Here is a 21,573-nt window from a genome sequence, read left to right as displayed (position 1 = left end):
TTAAGTTTGCTATGAGTACCAGTATCTCTAAAAGTCATTTTTTATTTGCCTTGCTCTAGGTTCCTGGTACCAAAGTATAGAAGGGACTTTACCACTCTTTTAGGTAATGATTGTGACTGTTAATTAATGGAAAATGCAAGAAGATGCATTTGAACTTCTCAAATCAGAGCCAAATACGGAATGATCCACAGTGATGACTAAAAGAGATAGCTCAAATGATTGAATCTCCAGATGAATGCTCAGTTTATATTAAACAAATCAGTTAAGGAGAGATAGTTAGTTTTTACCTTTTTGTTGGTTACTACATAGACTGTTTAATAGATGCTAATGTGGTGAAATAATGGAAAAAGCAGGAAACATGCAGCCTAAATGTTAATTTATTAATCAGAACCTCAAAATTGAAAGTTATTTGTACTTCAAAGGCAGCAACAACATCTGTGAGGGATATGGTGAAAAGTCCCTCCTATAAGACAGTATCTGACAAGGAGTAATCCTTTTGCCAGTATCTGAACATATGGCAAAGCAATGTTTTTCCAGACTTCTTTGTGCTGGCGGGGATTGGCCTCCTAGTAAATTGGACTTTTGTTTGTGCTGCAGAGAAGATGAATATTCCACATAAATAATTATAATTTATCTTCTCATTGAAGAAACATAAGCTTGGAATTCAATGCTGTTTTCTTGGGTAAATCATCAATTTTAGAAAGAAGTAGAATTAAGTTTTCTCTATTTCTTTGCAAATAAATTGCTGGTACAAAATTAATACATTTTGTAGAGGTTTGCCTTTCACATGAACATGTATTTTTTAGGTTGAAATACTTCATTTTTCTCTTTATGCTATCTTTACTTTGTACTGTTTTTCCCCTGAAATATTGTTTGTTTAAAATTCTACATGTTATTTTCCTTTTTAAAACACAGTCAGTAACTCAGACCCTTTAGAAGCTGTTAGCTAAAAATGCCACTGATTCAAAGTTTTTAATTTCATTTTTAAACATACTATATCTCACACATAAGTAGGGTGAATTTCTTCAATAATCAATACATAAAATCAAATTTTTTTATTAGCTGAAGGCTTCTTGTAAATTATCAGATTTTTTTTTTTTTTTTAATATACAAGTGAACTGAAGCCCTGAGGGCCAAGGGGCAGGATCTTCCCTAAGGTTAAAAAGAAAGAGTTTAGGGCTGCAGATGGCCTCTTTGAAAATTAGCACATTCTGCTTGAATAAGAGTGGAGATGGGTATTGTTGTGTCACTTTTCCCCTTCAGAGGGGTAACTGTGCTCCGGAGCCCTGCCTTGTATCCTAGCACAGTCTAGTGATTTGAGAAAGTTACTTATATTCTCTGTGCCAAGTGTCCTGTATGCAAACTGGGAATAGCAGCATTGTCAGACCCCAAGAGTAGCTACAAGGGTAAAGTGCCATGCGGGCACCACACTAGCAGGGATCAGGGCAAAGCAGCTCTTTTCCTGCTTGTTTCCTCTAACCTCAGCCCCTTGGCTTCTACTTCATCTACCAATTTCTCCCTTTCATTCTACTCTTTACTCCACCCCGCCCACACACACACACACCTTTTTTGGTCTCATTCACTTCCCTGCCTCATTTGAAATCCATTCCTTCTTCAACTCACCTTTACATATAAGCCGTCACCAGCAATGGGTGAATTTTACCTTCTCAAATTTTCTCTTAACTTTGCCTTTCTTTCCCCTCATGTCACTACCTCCCTTTTTTAATCTGGTTATACTTTACATTTTACTGTTACAGGAGTTGTTTTAGGGCACTGATCTATTTTGGAATTCTTATTGTAAAAAATCCTTGAATGGTTTCCCACTGCATGTAAAGTAATAAATCACTACCGGGTCTGACGTCCGTGAGCCCAGCATTGTCTTCCATCCTCATCTCTAATTCACCCCTCTCCCGATTTCTCGACTTTGGCTGTACGTCAGAATCACCGAGGGAGGTATTTTAAAAACCCATGCCCAGATGCACCCCTGACCTATTCAATCACATTCTCTGTGGGAGGAATCTAGGTATCAGGCTGTTCTTTACAGTTCACCAAGAGATCCCAGTGTATAGCCAAGTTTGTGAACCTGTCTTGGAGCACATTGGCTTTATCATACTCTACTAATTATAGTCTCTTTCAGCATACTTCATCAAAACTGCTAGTGGTAGACCACAAGCTCTTTCAGGAAGGGAAATATATCTTACACGTTGGTTTAAAAAGAAAATCAGCTAAAGATCTATCGTAGTATCTTGCACATAGTAGAGGTAAATTCCTAAGCCTTGCCGATACCTGTGTTTCATACTGCCCCACTCCTGGGCTTCCTGATTGCATCTCTCCTGCAGAGCTATATTCCACAGCATCTGGGTGTCCTTATGTAGTTGCGGTAAGCTGTGTTTTGCATACCTTTGAGTCTTTGCAGACTGAACCCTCTTCTTTCATCTTTCATCGTTGTATCTCAGCCTGGGACAGCTAATCTGCCAATGGAGAGTAAGCGGAAGAAGTCAACAGAACAGGATAGGAGCAAGGCTACCTCTCAGTTTAGGTGGAGCCTCAAAATTATTGGTAAACATTAGGTTAGATTATTATTAGTAGTAGTATTATTAGTATTATTTATTTATTTATTTTTTGCGGTATGCGGGCCTCTCACTGTTGTGGCCTCTCCCATTGTGGAGCACAGGCTCCGGACCCGCAGGCCCAGCGGCCGTGGCTCATGGGCCTAGCCGCTCCGCGGCATGTGGGATCTTCCTGGACCGGGGCACGAACCTGTGTCCCCTGCATCGGCAAGCGGACTCTCAACCACTGCGCCACCAGGGAAGCCCCAGGTTAGATTATTTATAGATGTTCTCTGTGAATTCTTGAGTTTAGGACTCTTGAAAATTGAATTTGGGGGATTTAGATTTATTTCACTATCTCTTCTTTTTTCTTTATTATGTTGTTTTATTTGTTTCTTATGAATTGGCAGCCCTTCATACGACTTTCAGTTCTAGATATTTCACTAAAGTTGTTATCTATCACATCAGTTAGTTTATGATAATGATTTTGCCAGTTAGGATATCTGTTTGATAAGAGTTGGACTGAGGGAGAGAAGGTGATAATCATTTTTGTTCATTGATTTCTAGGCAGTATATGTGCTTCATTGACCTTAGTTTGAATTCTCAATTATAATTTAAAAGAAAATTATTTCAGGAGATGTTATATTTGATGTATCAAAAATTGGACTTTTAATTACAATTTTTTAAAAATAAATTTATTTTGTTTTATTTATTTTTGGCTGCATTGGGTCTTCGTTGCTGCGCACGGGCTTTCTCTAGTTGCGGCGAGCGGGGGCTACTCTTCGTTGCGGTGCGTGGGCTTCTCATTGCAGTGGCTTCTCTTGTTGCGCAGCACAGGGCGAGTGGGCTTCAGTAGTTGTGGCACGCAGGGCTCAGTAGTTGTGACTTGCGGGCTCTAGAGTGCAGGCTCAGTAGTTGTGGCACGTGGGCTTAGTTGCTCTGTGGCATGTGGGATCTTTGGCCCAGAGATCGAACTCGTGTCCCCTGCATTGGCAGGCAGATTCTTAACCACTGCGCCAGCAGGGAAGTCCCAAATTACAATTTTTAATTGAGTGGAAAACTCTCATAAATGTTTCTGTTTTGATCTGAATAGTATGCTTGAGTGACATACTAGTGTCAATGTGTATCCATGTCTTGCCATATTACCTCCCAAGCAGATACAGTCTCTTGTGGAGAATGATAGTCAGGAAGGATTGCAAGAGAGAGATCTATCCCACAATGGTTCTTTTTTCATCAGTTATTCTTCTCTGGCTTTGCAATATAGTTGGAAATGAGGAATTTCAATAGAAGTTGAATTTGTAGATACTATTCAGGAATAGTATCTTCACAATAGATCCTGTAGGGCCAAGAAGATACATGTAGAACTACATGGTAGTCTTTTAACATGAATGACATTTTGATTTCATCATAATAATGTTAGCATCTCTAGGCTTGGTGTCTCTCATTTATCAATTTCATATGATTGCCTTAAATTTTTATGTGTATGTGTATCATCTTAACAATTGGCAATCAGTAAGCTAGCAGAAAGTAAGTGAGGGTGACTCATTTTTGAGCTTAACCATTGTTTTCCTTCAGTATAATTTTAGTATGTTAATATAATACAATAAGGGCATTAAAAAAATCTTTTTTTTGAGCACAGATTTACCATTACAGACTCAATTTACAAACTTCATTAGTTTTGCTGTTATATTAGCTTTAATATAAAGTTTATCCAAAAGAAGCTGTATTTCTTTTATGGCACCCTGAATTGTCACATTAGATCAGTTAATTTTTTGTTTTTGTTATCAGAGGCTTTTTTGGTCAGTGGTTAACCACAGGAACTATACTATAAATTATTCATTTAATTCGTTAAATATGTCATTCACTCATCTTGAATGACATAAAAACAGTAGAATCCTGGAGCTAGGTTGTATTAGCTCATGGGAGCTAATTGTCTATATGGAATTTACAATAAAAAGTATTGTATATTTTATTATTATTTATAAGTTACATGCTACACATTTTTTAATCATTAAAATTTACAGTAACCTTATGTATTTATTTTTTATGAGACAGCTGTTAAACACTTACCAATATACAACTATAAGCCTTGGTGATTAAACCACTTCTGGTTGCAAACCATTTGCACTGGATGCTCATGTGTTTGCGGACTGTTTAAATTTGTATTGTATGAGCTCCTCTTCCTGTTTTTTTGCATCTTTAAACTCAAAATCCAAAACTGTTGGAGACCACATACTTAACAGCTTTATTGAGATATAAATCACACGCCACACAATCCATTCATTTAAAGTGTACAATTCAATGTTTTTAGCGTATTCACAGGGTATAAAAATATTGCCACCACCTAATTTTAGAACATTTTTGTCCCTTCTAAAAGACACTTGTACCCATTAGCAGTCGATCCTCAAGCAACCACGAATGGACTTGAGGACACGGGGAGGGGGAAGGGTAAGCTGGGACCAAGTGAGAGAGTGGCATGGACATATACACACTACCAAATGTAAAATATATCTATGTAAATTTGCCTCTTCTGGATATTTTGTATGAAAGGAGTCATATAATATGTGTTTTTTTGTGTGTCTGGCACTTTTACTTATCTTGATATCTTCCAGGTTCTTCCATGGCATAGCATGAATCAATATTTCATCTCTTTTAATTTTTTGTACAGTTTTTTTTTTGTATAAAAACACTTTATATCTATTCATCAGTTCAGGGACATTTGAATTGTTTCCACTTTTTTGGCTATTATGAGTATGCTGCTTTGTTATGTAGAATATATTTTATGTGAATGTATGTTTTCAGTTCTCTTGAATATATACAAATGTGTGGGCTTGCTGAGTCATTTGGTAAGTCTGCGTTTGATTTTCCAGGTTACTGCCAAACTTTCCAAAGCAATGGCATTATTTTGCATTCCCATCAGCAATGCATGAGGGTTCTAATTTTTCTATATCCTCACCAATATTTATTATTTTTGATTATAACAATCTCAGTGAATGTGAGGTAGTATCTTATTGAGATTTTGATTTACATTTCCCTAATTACTTATGATGTTGAGCATGTTTTTTTTTTTTTCCGGTATGCGGGCCTCTCACTGTTGTGGCCTCTCCCGTTGCGGAGCACAGGCTCCGGACGCACAGGCTCAGCGGCCATGGCTCACGGGCCCAGCTGCTCCGCGGCACGTGAGATCTTCCCGGACCGGGGCACGAACCCGCGTCCCCTGCATCGGCAGGCGGACTCTCAACCACTGCGCCACCAGGGAAGCCCGTTGAGCATGTTTTGTTGTGCTTTTTTGCCATTTGAACATCTTCTCTAGAGAAATGTCTGTAAGTCTTTTACCAATTTTTAATTGGGTCATTTTTCTTTCTATTATTGAGTTGCAAGTGTTTTCATGTATTACAGATGAAAGTCTCTTATTAGACATATGATTTTCAAATATTTTCTCTCATTTTTATGTGCTCTCATTTCACTTTTTTGATTGTATCATTTGCAGCATGAATTAAAAAAACATTTTGGTGTAGTCCAATTTATTAATTTTTCTATTGTTGCTTTTGCTTTTGGTGTCATAACTGAGAAGACCTTGCCTTACTAAAGATTAAAAATATTTACTTCTGTTTTCTTGTAAGTTTTAGCTCTTATGTTTAGATATATGATCCATTGTGATTTAATTTTTGTGGTGTGACATAGGGATTCTACTTCATTCTTTTGCATTGGGTATCCAGTTGTCTCAGCACCACTTGTTGAAAAGACTATTCTTTCCCAGTTGCATTATCTTGACGCTCCTATTGGAAATGAATTGAAAATAAGTGTAAGGATTTATCTCTGGAAGCTCAGTTCTAACCCATTGATCTATATATCTGTTCTCATGCCAGTACCATGCTATGTTTATTACTTTAGATTTATAGTAAGTTTTGAAATTAAGAAGTGTAAGACCTCCAGATTTCTTCTTTTAAAAGACTATTTTGGTTTTTCTTAATACTTTGCAGTTACATATGAATTGTAACTTGTCAATTTCTGCAAAAAAGCTAGTTAGCTTTTTAATAGCAATTGCATTGAATCTGTAAATTATTTTTTGGAGTATTGCCATCTTAACAATATTAAGCCTTCTGATCCATGAACATAGGATGTCTTTACATTTATTTAGATGATTTTAAATTTCTTATAAACAATGTTTTGCAGCTGTCAATGTTCAAGTTTTGCACTTTTTTGTTAACTATAACTTAGTTGAATCTAAATTAATACCTAGTATTCTGTTCTTTTATATGCCATTATAAATAGAATTATTTTTCCTAATTTATTTTTGTGTTGTTCATTGCTAATGAACAGAAATACAACTGATTTTTGTATATTGATTTTGAATGTTAACTTTGCAAAATTCATTTATGAATTCTAAGTTTTTTTAGTGGATTCCTTAGGCTTTTTTATGTATAAGATTATGTCATCTGCAAAAAGAGATAGTTTTATTCCTCTTTTCCAATCTAGGGGCCTTTTCTTGCCTAATTGCCCTGACTAGAAGCTCAAAATACAATGTTAAATAGAGTGGCTTGAGCAGACATTCTTGTCTTGCCCCTGTTCTTAGAGGGAAAACATTCAGTCTTTCACCATTAAATAAGATACTTGTTGTGGGGTTTTTAAAGATGTCCTTTATCAGATTGAGTATTCCTTTCTATTCCTAGTTTACTAAGTTTTTGCCAGAAAAGTATGTTCCTTTTGTCAAGTATTTTTCTGCATCTGTTGAGGTGATCATATGCTTTTTTCCCTTTACTCTATTAAAATGGTTTATTACATTAATTCTTTTTCTTGAGCTAAACCAACTTGGGATTATCCTACTTGGTTGTGGTATATAATAATAATTACTATATATATATGATTGGAATTTGTTAGTGTTTTGTTGAAGATTTTTACATCTATATTCATAAAATTTATTTGTCTGTAGTTTTTTTCCTTGTGATGTATTTAGTTTTGATATAAAAGTAATCCTGGCCTCATAGAGTGATTTCAGAAGTGTTTTCTCATCTGTTTTTCTGATGAATTGGCCATTATTCCTTGAATGTTTAGTCCAGTAAAACCCTCTGAACCTGGGCTTTTCTTTGTGAAAGGGTTTTTTCATTACCAATTTTGTATCTTTACTTGTCACAGACCTATTCAGATTTTCTATTTTTTTAGTCAATTTTAGTAATTTACATCTTTCTAGGAATTGTTCATTTTCTGTGGTTATTTGATTTGTTAGCATACAGTTGTTTATAATATTTTTAAACCCTTTTTTATTTTTGTCAGGTCCGTAGGGATATTTCTTTTATTCCTGATTTTAGTAATTTGAGTCTTCTCCCTCTTTATTTGGGGCAGTAAAGCTAAAGTTTTGTCATTTAAAAAACTCTTTCAAAGACTACTCTTTGGTTTTGCTGATCTTGTTCATTGTTTTCTATTCTCTTTTATTTGTTTCTCCTCTTTTTAAATATTTCCCCCTTTTGCTTCATTTTACTTTACTCTTTTTCTACTTACTTAAGGTGGAAAGATAGGAATCTGATTTGAGATTTTTCTTATTTTTTTGGCCATCCAGTTTTAATGAGATATAATTGAAATACAACACTATAAGTTTAAGGTGTACAGCAGAATAATTTGACTTACATACCTCATGAGATGATTACCACAATAAGTTTAGTAAACATCAATCATCTCATATAAATACAAAGTAAAAAAATAATTTTTTCCTTGTGATGAAAACTCTTAACAACTTTCATATATAGCATACAGCAGTGTTAATTATATTAATCATGTTGTATATTATATCCCTAGGACTTATAACTGGAAGTTTGTACCTTTTGACCACTTTAATCCAATTTCCCCTACTCTTACCCTTCTCTTCAAGTAACCACAAATCTGATTTCTTTTTCTATGACTGTTTGCTTTTTGAAGTATAATTGATCTATAATATTCTGTTAGCTCCCAGTGCATATCTAGTGATTCAGTGTTTCTATACATTACAAAATGATCACCACAATAAGACTAGTTAATATACACAGATATTACATTGTTATTGACTATATTTCCCATGCCATACATTTCATACCTGTGACTCATTTATTTTGTAACTGGAAGTTTATACCTGTTAATTTCTGTCATCTATTTCACTCATCCCCTACTCCCTGTTCCTCTGGCAACCATCTCTTTGTTCTCTGTGTCTGTGACTCTGTTTCTGTTTTGTTATGTTTGTTCACTTGTTTTGTTTTTTTAGATTCTACATGTAAGTGAAATCATACAGTATTTGTCTTTCTCTGAACGATTTCACTTAGCATAATACTCTCTAGGTCATCCGTGTTGTCACAAATGGCAACATCTAATTCTTTTTTATGGCTGGGTAATATTCCATTATATATATATTTCTGTTTTTCTGCCAGTACCATGCTGTTTTAATCTCTGTAGCTTTGTAGTATAGTGTGAAGTCAGGGAGCCTGATACCTCCAGCTCCATTTTTCTTTCCCAATATTGCTTTGGCTATTTGGGGTCTTTTGTGTTTCCATACAAATTTTAAAATTAATTGTTCTAGTTCTGTGAAAAATGCCATTGGTATTTTAATAGAGATTGCATTGAATCTGTAGATTGCCTTGGTAGTATGGTCATTTTAACAATATTAATTCTTCTAGTCCAAGAACACGGTATCTCTTTCCATCTGTTTGTGTTGCCTTTAATTCTCTCATTGGTGTCTTATAGTTTTTGGAGTGCAGGTCTTTTGTCTCCTTAGGTAAGTTTATTCCTCGGTATTTTATTCTTTTTGATGCAACAGTAAATGAGATTGTATATGGTGTTAAAGAACGTTCTTGTTTCATTCTTTTACATGTAGCTGTCCAGTTTTCCCAGCACCACTTATTAAAGAGACTGTCTTTTCTCCACTGTGTATTCTTGCCTCCTTTGAGGTAGATTAATTGACCATAAGTGCATGGGTTTATTTCTGGGCTGTCTGTCCTGTTCCACTGATCTATGCTTCTGTTTTTATGCCAATGCCATACTGTTCTGACTGCTGTAGATTTGTAGTGTAGTCTGAAATCAGGGAGTGTTTACTGTTGACTGATAATTGTAAGCCATTTCCAATATATGCTCCCATAGTACAACTTGTACCTTCTGTACTCTGATACATATTACCTGTAGTCAGTTGAATAATGCCTGCCCAAAGATTTCAAATCCCAATTCTGGGAATTTGTAAAAGTTACTTTGTTTGGGAAGAGAGTCTTTGTAGAGGCAATTAAGTTAAGGATCTTGATAGGGGGAGATTATCCTGGATTATCTGGTCAGGCCCTACATTCCCTCATATAAGATGGGTCCTTGTAAATGAGAGACACAGAGGAGAAAGACATCAAAGAGAAGTCAATGTGATATGGCCTCAAGCCATAAATGCAACCTCCAGAGCCTGGAAAAGACAAAGAATGGATTTTTCCCTAGAGCTTTTAAAGGTAGAGCAGCTCTGTCAACATCTTGATTTTGAACTTCTAGCTTCCAGGACTATGGGAGAATAAATTTGCTTTTTTGTAAGCCACCCATTTTGTGGTAATTTGTTACAGAAGCTACAGGAAATTAATATATAGCCGTAGCAATGAGTTGTTTAATATTTTCTCTACTAGACTGAAAACCACAAAAACCTGGGTTATCTGTCTCATACACTTTGATAACTTCAGCACCTAGCAGAAGAGGGCTTGGCAGTAGTTGGTACTTTTAGGATACGTGCTGAAGGAATGAATTCATAGGCTATGATCCCTACATCACTCATAGTTTACTAACTGTACAAAATTACTGTATTTTTGGTTATCTGGCAAGGGAACTGAGAGGAAACTCTAAGTTTTATTTCTGAGAAAAAAGATGAAGTTTTGAAGGTAGTTTTGCTAGTCAGTGGACTTAGAATTTGTATTTCCAGCCTAGGAAGAGTGGATGTTTTCTGAGGAGGCGGGGGTAGCCCAGGAGAGCTGGTGGGCGGACATCTGAAATGGTGCTTGCCTGACACTATCCTCTAAGTTTCAACTAATTTCCAGGCTGGTCACTGCTGTGATTCATGCAGCTTCCCTGTCCTCTCACTGCAGATTTGTCTTGCATCATAAGGCAATGAAGGATTATCCATGGAGCCCAGTGTAGAAGAAGAGATGGCTCAAGATGTTAAAGGAGAGAAGTCAGAAAGGTCTGAAACCTAGTGAGGAACCACATGCATCACAGATAATTTGTGAGGGAGCACTTCAAATTTAACAAAGGTGGAACACCTGTCTGTTTGGCCTTATACAAAACTTCATGTATATAGTTATTTGAATATCCTGCTTTAGGCACTGCTGCTACTGAGACCTATTGTAAACCAGAAGAAAGAAATAAATAAAATAAAAACCAAACTAACAAAAAGCATCAGGTGATTTGCTTTCAGTTTTGCAGTAAGCTCAGTCTGCTGGCACTACTGTTCAAAGAGGCTTTTGCCATTTGACTCATTGACTGAGTAATGATTTTTTTCAGGTTAATCATCTTGTGTTGTATGCCAGCATTTATGGAGCTGTCATGTTACTTCAGGTTATGCCTCAAGGTCTGACTAAGAACATTGTGTGAGAGCATGTGTGTGTGTGTGTGTGTGTGTGTGTGTGTGTGTGTGTGTGTGTTTGCAAGTAGGGAACCCTTTCATTTCAGAAATGAAAATGCATCTACTGTGTTGTCAGCATTAGACTAAGGGACAGATGGGTTAAAGGTTAAAAATGGGAGCTCTAGAGAATATCTAGGTGTTAACTGTGGATCCTCCACTCAGAAGTAGTGAATTCATTCATGTGGCAGCCATGTAAGATTAAATTTATTTCTTGTCTCATTCCAAACTTATTATTTATTCTTCTCAGTCATGTACGGAAACTTTTGGCTCTTTGCTGTCTTTCCCACTGCCGTGACTTATCCCCTGCTTCAGCTCCCACCCATGTCAAATTCTGTTTCTTGGATGAAGTTGCTTCCGTAAAAGGTGACATCTTTATCCTCTGAACTCCCCTACTACTTGACTTATATTTTTATCATGATCATCAAAATGGCAAAAGCCACCATTTATTGACTGTTCACTATATGCCAAACATTGGGTTATACCCCTTACATACATTATTTCATTTAATGATTACAGGTCTGTGAAGTAGGCTCTATTATCCCTATTTTACAGGTGAGAAAACAAATTTTGAGATGTTTAAAAGATTTGCACAAAATACACAACTTCTGAGTGGATGATCCAAAGTTCACACCTAGATCATCTCCAGAGTTCACATTTTTAACCTTTAGCCCATACTCTCCCTTAGTCTAATATGGATAGCAGAGTAGATGAATTTTCTTTCCTAGATTGTATGATATTAAGGGTAGAGGTTTCATATGATTTCTTACATTTCTCTAATTACAATGCCCAGTACCCAGGGATACAATAGAAATCAATATCTAGAAGAAATTATTACAGTAAAAAAATTACTGGACCTTAATAATGTATTTCAGAGTAATTTAAGAAAGTTACACTGATGGTTACAACTAATTCATTTTAAAATTTAAAAGGTGGCATTAATGGTTAAGCGTGACTAACTATGCCAAATATCTTTTTTCATGTTTCTTAAAGTTTTGTATGTAAATAATATATAAAATGATGAGATATTCAATCATAATTTTTTGAACTTTACTATCTAGATGATTTGGATCAGTTTATTAAAATGTTTCTATCTAATGAACTTTCTGTGTCAACCTTATATATTAAACACATATTTCCATATTTCTTTATTAATCTTGTGCCTTTTTTTTTTTTTTGGCTTTGTTTCCAGGATGGCGTAGGGGTAGATGAGAAGCTATCTTTGCGGCGGGTAGCCGTGGTTGAAGATTTCTTTGACATTATCTATTCAATGCATGTGGAAACAGGGCCAAATGGAGAACAAATTCGGAAACATGCTGGACAAAAGAGAACTTACAAAGCAGTAAGTTAAAAAAACAAAAAAAGAAAAGAAAAAGGCATGCATTTTGAAATTTGATATTATATGCTTATTAAAGATGAGTTAAATAGTTATGAGTATTCTATCTTCAACATAAATTAGACTATATCTTGGTCACACCCAACATTTAAACTATTATTATTGAATTCTATTTTGGTTGTATGTTCACTAAGTGTATTGCATATATTGCTAGAAACCTGTTTCTAGCATTATCATTTTCTTTTCTTTAAATATGCATAAAATGTGGTAGTCCCAGTCAAATGCCCACAAATGGGAAGATTATTTGTGTTATATATTCAATATATAATATGTGTTCAAATCATAATATATAAATTATCTACTGGAACATATGAACTTTTGTACTACCACTATTGTCTTAACAGTCCTTCCCCTTCAAAACATATTAATATGTTCAGGTATTTCTTATTTAATACTTATAGTCACATGAATAAGAAAATTTTATGTGCTTTTCTTATGTTACCTTATATTAAATACATTTGCCCTGAAGGGTATGCCTTTCTTAACTTTCCAGTATAAATTATTTTAAAATATGTGTTATTTTCATAGGCCTAGTGCCCTTGAACATTTAAAAATGAAAATATATAATGCTTTTATTGTAAATTATCTAGAAAACAGATATAACTAACTGTTAGATATTGAAATATATATTGTCAAAATGGAGTTATATATTATTTTTAAAGTTTTTAATTATACTTACTGTTCGATCTAGACACTTTAATCTAGTTTTTTATTTAATTAAACATTTTATGAAATCATCTTACTATAGATAATTCATCCTTTCTAGGAAAATTGAACAGTAAATTATTCTTTTCCAATATGAGCAAAGTGTACATCAGAAATACTTTATCAGCAATCAGAATAATATCCTTTTTTAAAATTCTTATTGAACTTTGCTTTTGGCTACCTTTATATTAACTGTTTTCAGCTATATTTATACACAATATCAGTCTGGATCCATTTTTTTTTCAGATACAGAAAAATGTGTGAAATGCTCAAAGTTTCAAATACAGGTACATATGTTTGAAAATTAGCTACTGAGCATAAGAAATAGCTTCTTTTCCATAACTATTTTTTGCTATATCTCCAGGGTCATATTGAATCTTTATAGTTGCATAATAACCCCTAATACATGTTGTATTTATCTCTCCTTCTCTATGGTTTTGTTTCTTGGCTGTTTCCAAATTGCATGGTTTGTGGGCAGGCACTATTGTAAGTTTCCTTACATAACTCTGCCACATAAACTTTCTTTTGACTTACATATCTGAGGAGACATCTTTATCATGACTAATGATAATGACCTAGTTTCTTAAGATACTTTTGTGTAGACTAATGTTACTGAACATACTCATTTTGCCTGCCTCCTAAGCCAGGGTTGTATCTCTGGATACTAATAGGGAAAAAAACTGTATATTGATCTACTAATATCACTAACTGTGTACTCTTATGATAATTAATTTTCACAAAATAGCTACCTAAACTTGACAGGACTTTGTAAGGTAGGAATACATAAGTTCAGTTGTATTCAATGAAAACAAACCAACAAAAAACAAGTGGCTTCACTGTCAGGAATAGTGTGGCAGCCAAATCTGTTTAGGTGCCAAAAGCAATTTAAAGTGATTTAATCTTTGAAATCCACTTATTAGAGACCTTTAATTAAAAGAGAAATATGACATAAACGCAAGTCTCTCACCTGGTGTTTTCCTAAATGCAATGTAGAGAATCTGATCCACTGCCATAATGCATGCTAAACACTTCCAATAAATTGGTAAACACATTTCCAACATATATCATTTTGCATTAACATTTTGAAGATGTTTTCTGCATTTTGGGGTAGGGCTGGATACCAACTTTGAATGTATAAATAGTATCTGAAACATCATCCATTCCCTCTGGAGAATGTCCTATTTGAAGATTCTTTTCTTTCCCAAGTTTATTTTTTGTTTCCGCATCTAAAGTAGTCTCACCTTTTCCTAATATCATGAAGGTTTCTTCTGGCCTCACCTTCTGCCTTCTGGTATTTCTCAACTGAATCCTAACTAGAAAACATTTCCATTTTATGGAGTAATAATAGATCGTAGAAAAAAAAAGAAAAAACACTGCTGCATTGCCAGCAAAACTGTGCACATGACGCCACAATGAATTTAAATCTAATGTTAAAATTAATATAAATGTTCAACTAATGGGGCATAAAACTAAATGCAATTTGAAATGAAATGGTGTAGTGCTATTAGGGCCCTAGACTGTTGGGTCAGAATTTAGTTCTCAATACTAATGCTGGAATTGGCTAGTCACTGGTAGAATTAGCTAGATACCTATTGCAGTTATAATGGTTCCCATTAAGATTAATATTTTTTTCCTACTTCTAACACATTAGCTCATAGAGCATGCATGATTATTGACTTTCTTTTTCTCCCTTATCCTACATGGCCAAGAAACCATACTTATACAACTAATCATTACAACGTGTCATTTTGTCTTAATAATATTACCAATAGATTTAGCGGTCATTTTATTTACTTTGCCTTTTTTGCAAATCTTTCTATGTTTTCACTCTGCAGGAAATGGTGGTCCTTTAATATTGGATTAACTTTTGAATGCTATATGTTTTTACCTATCTGCAGTATATCATTCCTTGAAATATCTAGTCGTTATACAACTTAAATTTTATTGCAATCTGATTTGACTAGAGAAAAAAATTGGAGGGTGTATATTATGTTACTCATGAGCTCTTTTTAAAAATCCACATAAAATGACACATTTTAGGAATATGTAAAGGCTATCATAAGTAATTTTTTTAGTCAGTGTTGAATTCTAGTGTCTTTTAGGTCTTTTCTTACCCCCTTCATTTGTCCCTGTGTATATATTAACCTTTACTGGTGCACTGAATGTGTTTCCTTCAATATTTTTGGTTGATTATCTACATTAACAGAGTGGAGAAGAAGTGTAAATCATTCAGATATCACTTATATTTGAACTTAAGTATATCTTTCTACTGCAAATTGAATGCAAGTGTGCTTAGCAATTTGGAAAGTGACTTCAAAATTAATGTGGTAACATTGTTAAAAAAAAATCGTGAATGCAGGAAGTTGTCTTCCAGTCCTTAACTTTTCTCAGCTATTGTCTGAATTCTACCTTCAGGGAATATATGACTCTTCTCTAGTTGTCTTTTATGTCTTGCATTTCATCACAGGCTAAAGCACAGCTGCCTTTCCAGAAAGGTTTCTTCAGTTATGGTCCGATTAAAGATAAAGTTTCAAAACTCTTTCTTGCTACATGTAAAATAAAAGTAACTGGTGGAAATCCAGGAACTAGCAGGGAAAGTCAGTGTTTTCAGTGGAGAGAACAGTCTGCATATATATGTGTATATGTACACACACACACACGCAACTTGTGGTGTGATACAGTAAGTTTACATGTATTACTCACATACATAGCTGCCAATAATTACGTTCATTTAATTCCGAGTGGAGAGCATATGCTATAGCTAAAAGAAAATAGGCTAGAAGCCAGACAAACTCAGTTTCAAATTTCAAATCTAGTACTTCCTATCTGTGTCACTTTTGGCCAATTATTTACTTTTTTTCTCCTCCTGTTTAGCGGGAGATAATGATATGCATGGTGTGGCAAAATAAATGAGTTAATATGCATGAAGTGCTTTCCTTATGGTCAACTTTTGAATAATGTTTTTTCTCCTTTATCCAATCAGTAGTCATGTTCCAGGTAGAAGGACAAACGGGGCAATCAACATAGTTCCATCGTTGCCCTAATTATAATTATGGATGTAATTTCCTCTGCTTGCCCCAATGCCTCCGTGCTGGGAGAGAGAGGAATAGTAATAACTTAGGCATTCTCTTATGTACATCTTATAAATGTCACTATCTCTGGCAGTCCACAGTGTAACTGTTCTCCAAGCTTTGACGGGGCTGAAGGGAAGCATGGAAGAAGCCAGGGTACCTGTGTTTAGAAGCTCTCCTGCTAGATGAAGTTTATGAGAATTTCAGTTATTTCATTTGCTTTTACCCAAGTTTCAGTCTTATGTTAATTTTAAATTGCTTTGCTGAAAAATTTTAAAACTGAATCTCTTTAAAGAATTTGCTTTCAGTATGAATAGAATATTCCTTTCCAGGGACATGCTGTAGAAAAATAATATATTAGGCAGAATGTCTGTATCCCCACTCTGAATGTTAAAAAGGAAAAGTCTTTATTCTAGCAGGTCTACAACTCTTAACCTTAAAACTTCAGTTAGTGTCATTTTATCCTGTTCTGTTTTATTCATATCTATTGGTTCGGTGTCTCTACTGCTAAATAGGTATTTTAACTTGCACCCTTTGGGCTAGTTTGCTGTGTCAAAATTCCCAGAATTCTTGTCAACTTAGAATGAGGCAAATGACCAAAATTTGCAGCCATTGTGGTGTGAAAAAAATAACACTAAATTAAAATTCGAGAGTTCCTAGCAATTAATTTACCCTCTTTTTGACTTAGGCCACGGTTTTCGCACATATAAAATGAGGGGGCTATATTTCTTTTTTTTTCCAGCTCTGAAGGAATTACAGCAGTTTTCATGGTGTGTGTGGAGCCATTACTGTGGAAGGGGCACAAGGAAAATAGTAACCAAAATGAGCAAATAGGTTGGCACAAGAAATGTTCAAACATAGGGAAATGCCTCCTGCTCTTGAAAAAGCAGATTGGCTGGTGAGCATAGCAGAGAGATAGAAGATTTTGGCTTCATTATCACCCAGAGAGCTCTCCTATAAATAATAATAATGATGATGGTAATCATCACAAAAAGGATTTGTGGTCATTAGACTTCTTATATCTAGGATTTTAAAATAGCGATATAAGAAGAAAGGCCATAAAAATGACTCTCATCTGTCAGCAGATTTTCACTGGTCTCCATTTTTGTTAAAAATTTTGCAGTAATCTGAACCATGTTGTCAACGGATGGCTACTTAAGTTATAATGTGATTTTAAGCTGCAGTGCAACAGATGTGACCACACCTAAAATTTCGTTGTAAACATAAATGATCCTGTGAACATCAGTGTTGCTTGTCTTATAGTCCTATAGTCTGAGACACTGTTGAAATAGGGGGTTATATCTATTTCTGTGATTAGTACCAGGAACACCGCGCTCTCTGAATACATTTCCCTTCCCTATCACAATGACTCAAGGTTTACAATTAGAATTTAATTTCTTTGGATTAAAGCATTGACCTATATATCTTTATATAGACTTCAAATATCCTTGGGCAAGAAAAGCTAGAGAATAAATTAGGCTGATAGCAGTCATTGACATTTTGTATGATCATTTTGTAAATGTGTTTGTCTCTTGTATCTATCTGGGTTTAACTCAAGAATAGATAGGAAAGAAATGTGTGACATGCCATACATAGACCTATTGATGTTCCAAGTAACATAGCATCGTCCTGATTTTTGTGTGAATCCCAGTGTGGCATCATGAGTAATAGCCTTTGGCATGGATCTTATAGAAGTTGAGAACTCATGTTATCAAAATGAATTGATATTGGCTCATCAATATCTTGAGCTTTGGCTCAAGATGAGCCAAAATATTGGCTATATTCCCCATATTGTACATCCTTGAGCCTGTCTTACACCCAGTAGTATGTACCTCCCACTCCTCCACTCCTATATTGCTCCTCCCCCCGCAACTGGTAACCACTAGTTTGTTCTCTGTATCTGTGAGTCTGCTTCTTTTTTGTTATATTCACTACTTAGTTGTATTTTTTAGATTCCACACATAAGTGATATCATACAATATTTGTCTTTCTCTGTCTGACTTATTTCCCTTAGCATAATGCCCTCCAAGTCCATCCATGTTGCTGCAAATGGAAAAATTTTGTTATCTTTTTTCTTTATTTATAGCTAGGGTCAAAGTTAAAAAAAAATCTTGTAGTCCCTAATGGTGGGGGACCATGTCTGTTTCTCATATTACTGTATAATCACAGCTTAGTAAAAGAACCGTCTCATGGTAGAGTATTCCATAGATACTCGTTGAAGAAAAAAATTTACGTCTCTGTGAAGTCCTCGCCTTTTTGATACCAACTAAGTAGTATAAAGATGTTACTATAAATAGAGATAATGAAATAAGATCAGAGCTGTAGCCCGTGGCTGTAAAGACCCTGCACTACACAACTCATATTTACCTTGAACAGCACCCTGGTTTTCTGCAATTTTGCAGACTATGAATAAGGTAACAAAATTATTTAACAAGTGCTTCCCCCTTGCTTTTCAGGGAACACTTTGATGCTGCATTAAATTATGCTATCATCTTAGATGCAGGATACAAACACATCACTTACATTTCCACACATTGGTTTATTTCTTATCAGATGCACACCCATATCTACATATCCCCCCCATACATAATAGGTTTTATAAAGGTTATTGCTAAATATTGAACAGCTATTAAACATGGTACACATAATATTAAACCTACATTTATGTAGGAACAGTCTCATTGTTTTAGATAACTAAAAATATTATTCAGACTAAGAAGTCAGATGTGTAAAATCATCTCAGAAGGAAAAAAATAAATCAGTGGCATGAGAATTAGAGTTATTAAATAACAATCTTAAAACAGAAGAATAGTGGTCTGCCATTCATCAGAATTAATTTATTTCTTATATAGGTGTAGTGAGAATTATCACTGGTGAGCAGAGTAACAGTGCAAATCCTGTATACTCAGAACCTTTCTTTTAGGTAGTAGAGACCGTCAAAAGACATAACTCACCCAAATCAGTTTATCATCAACTAATGTCACAAACCCTGTCATTAATAATTTTCATATTATTGTGAATAGATATATTCCTTGAAAGGGAATTAACCTTTTGGAGAAACAGCATTAACTCTTCATGTCCAGCCTGATAAATTGCTACTTCAGTGCACCCTTGTGGTGAAAATGTGCCAATGCAGCTTTTAAAACTACTCGGAAGATTAGTACCTACTAGTGGGTGATCTTCTTCAGATCCAGAGGTTCCTGGGTACTGTGATGATGTAATAAATAAAATCTCCTGAATTTCTTACAGTATATGCACCTGTATGAATACCTATATATGTATTTAATTGGGATAAAATATAATAAGAAAGAGGACTAGGACATGGGCTATTGGTGTGAAGTAATAGAAAATGGTGCCAGCTTTGATGTCAGCTAGACTTGGGCTCAAATCCTGATTAGGTAAGTTCTCTATGTGTGATTTGGGTATGTGTTATTTTTACGGTTGCTTTGAGGCTCAAAAATAATGTATGTAAAGTTTTTAACTGAATAATTGCTTCAAACATGATATTATGATAGTGAGGTAATGTGATTTTTTAAAAAATATGGCATTGAGGGGTAACAGATGATGTAAACAGATTTTTTTTCTATTAACTAGATATTGAGAGGTCTATTTCTTTCTTTGTATCATCTGTGATCCCCAGTGGCCCAAGGATAACATGCACCCATGTCTTCATTCATGACTTTTCCAGAATTGAAAGTGTTATTCACTAACTTCATCTGCTGCAATTTTAGTCAGTTCATCACAAGTAACAAGTGACAAGCCTTTACCTGTTTTTTATGTTTATCTGCTCTACTCCTCATCCTCTCCTCTACCTTCATTTTCCTGGGAATGTCCTCTCCCACATCACAGCCGTGTTTGAGCATTTCTCTGCTCCTTAACCCTAACAATCGGAAAGGAGGTGAATCATGAAAGAAACAGATTTTGAGAATTTGGAATTTGGACCAAGAAATTTCTGTCTTGGTGTGCTTTAATTCTTCAGTGGAGAACATATGAACGTGATATCTTTTGTTATATGTATCCATTATTTTGCATAGTTATTTGTGTAGTCTACAGCAATATTTCTCAATAGGGCATTATAGACTTTGGGGTCAGACAGTTGGCATTGCCCCAAGTACTCAGAGCTTTATCCTTAACCCCTGGGGTCTAAGTTCCAGCAACACAAGTCGCAGTTATTCTGTTTTCAAAAGTCACCTAGTTACTGAACACAAGTTCATGTGCCCAGCACGTGGTGAGGCCAAAAAAACCAAAACGTTGGAGTTTGGAGAAGAGAAAGGTTTATTGGAAGCCCATGCAAGGAGACAGGTGGCTCGTGCCCCAAAACCCCCAAACCCCTGGAAGGATTTCAGTAAAGCACTTTTAAAGGCAAGGTGAGGGAGGGGTGTGGTTAGTTGTTGCAAACTTCTTGGTGTCGGATTCCTTTGTTCTTGTAGCGGTCCACTTAGGTCAGGTTATGATGTTTCTGCAAACCTCCAACAAGACAAATGCTATGCTCTGTTCTGCAACTTTTTATCTCTATATGAATGGACTCTTAAAGGGCAGAACCTTGAGAATAGGCTACCCTGTATATTTCAGGCTATAGGCAACATTCTTTTACTAAAGGCACAAGACCAGCATGACAGAGCACCTGCAACAGAGCACAAAGGTTAATGTAAAAGGAGCAGATCTAATGTGGAGCCAAATTTGTTCTTCCCTATTGCAACCTGTAGAGCACAGTAAACACTCAAGTTGAGAGACGTTTTGTAAAGGAAACCATGTGGCTAGTTCTTTACTTGGCATCTCAGAAAAATGTTTTCCTTATTTGCCAGTTGTGGAGCAGTTGAAGAATCCAGACAACGAATTCTGCATCCATTATCTCATCATTACCATCTCACAGACTCTGCAGTTTTCACAAACATATGAGGGTTGTGCGACTCACTGCACTCCCTAGAGAAGTGAAGCCTAACCTTCTCCATTTTTCTTCCATTTCCCCTAAGATGGCTAAATCTTGCCTGCTTTAAGTGACTGTGGCAGCAGTATTCTTGGCCACCTGTTTTAAAAGAAGTGCTGTCTTTCACTGCCTAGCAGGGCTTAGTGAGGGTAACGTTTAACCAAGGAAGCTGCAACAGGAGCCCAGGAGAGCTTGAACATGCCATTGAATTCTAAACCAGAAAGGTTGGATTCAACTTGTTCTCCCCTAAGCCCCAGCAAAAACACTAATATATCACAGAATATACATTCTTCAGGAAACATCAAGAGAAGGAGTCATTTCCCCAC

At 35.4% G+C, this 21,573-nt stretch overlaps 1 protein-coding gene across 2 annotated transcripts in view; it reads left to right on the top strand.

Moving 5' to 3' along the window:
* Positions 1 to 21,573, top strand: part of NOL4 (nucleolar protein 4) — a 393,075-nt gene that overhangs the window by 81,341 nt on the left and 290,161 nt on the right. For both annotated transcript variants that reach the window (XM_024120911.2, XM_024120909.1), the window contains exon 2: positions 12,341 to 12,490. In XM_024120911.2, the coding sequence (XP_023976679.1) occupies positions 12,341 to 12,490 (150 nt within the window). The remainder of the gene's footprint in view (positions 1 to 12,340; positions 12,491 to 21,573) is intronic.

This window comes from Physeter macrocephalus, chromosome 19, assembly GCF_002837175.3.
Source record: "Physeter macrocephalus isolate SW-GA chromosome 19, ASM283717v5, whole genome shotgun sequence".
NCBI lineage: Eukaryota > Metazoa > Chordata > Mammalia > Artiodactyla > Physeteridae > Physeter > Physeter macrocephalus.
This window is presented reverse-complemented; position numbering and strand designations above follow the sequence as displayed.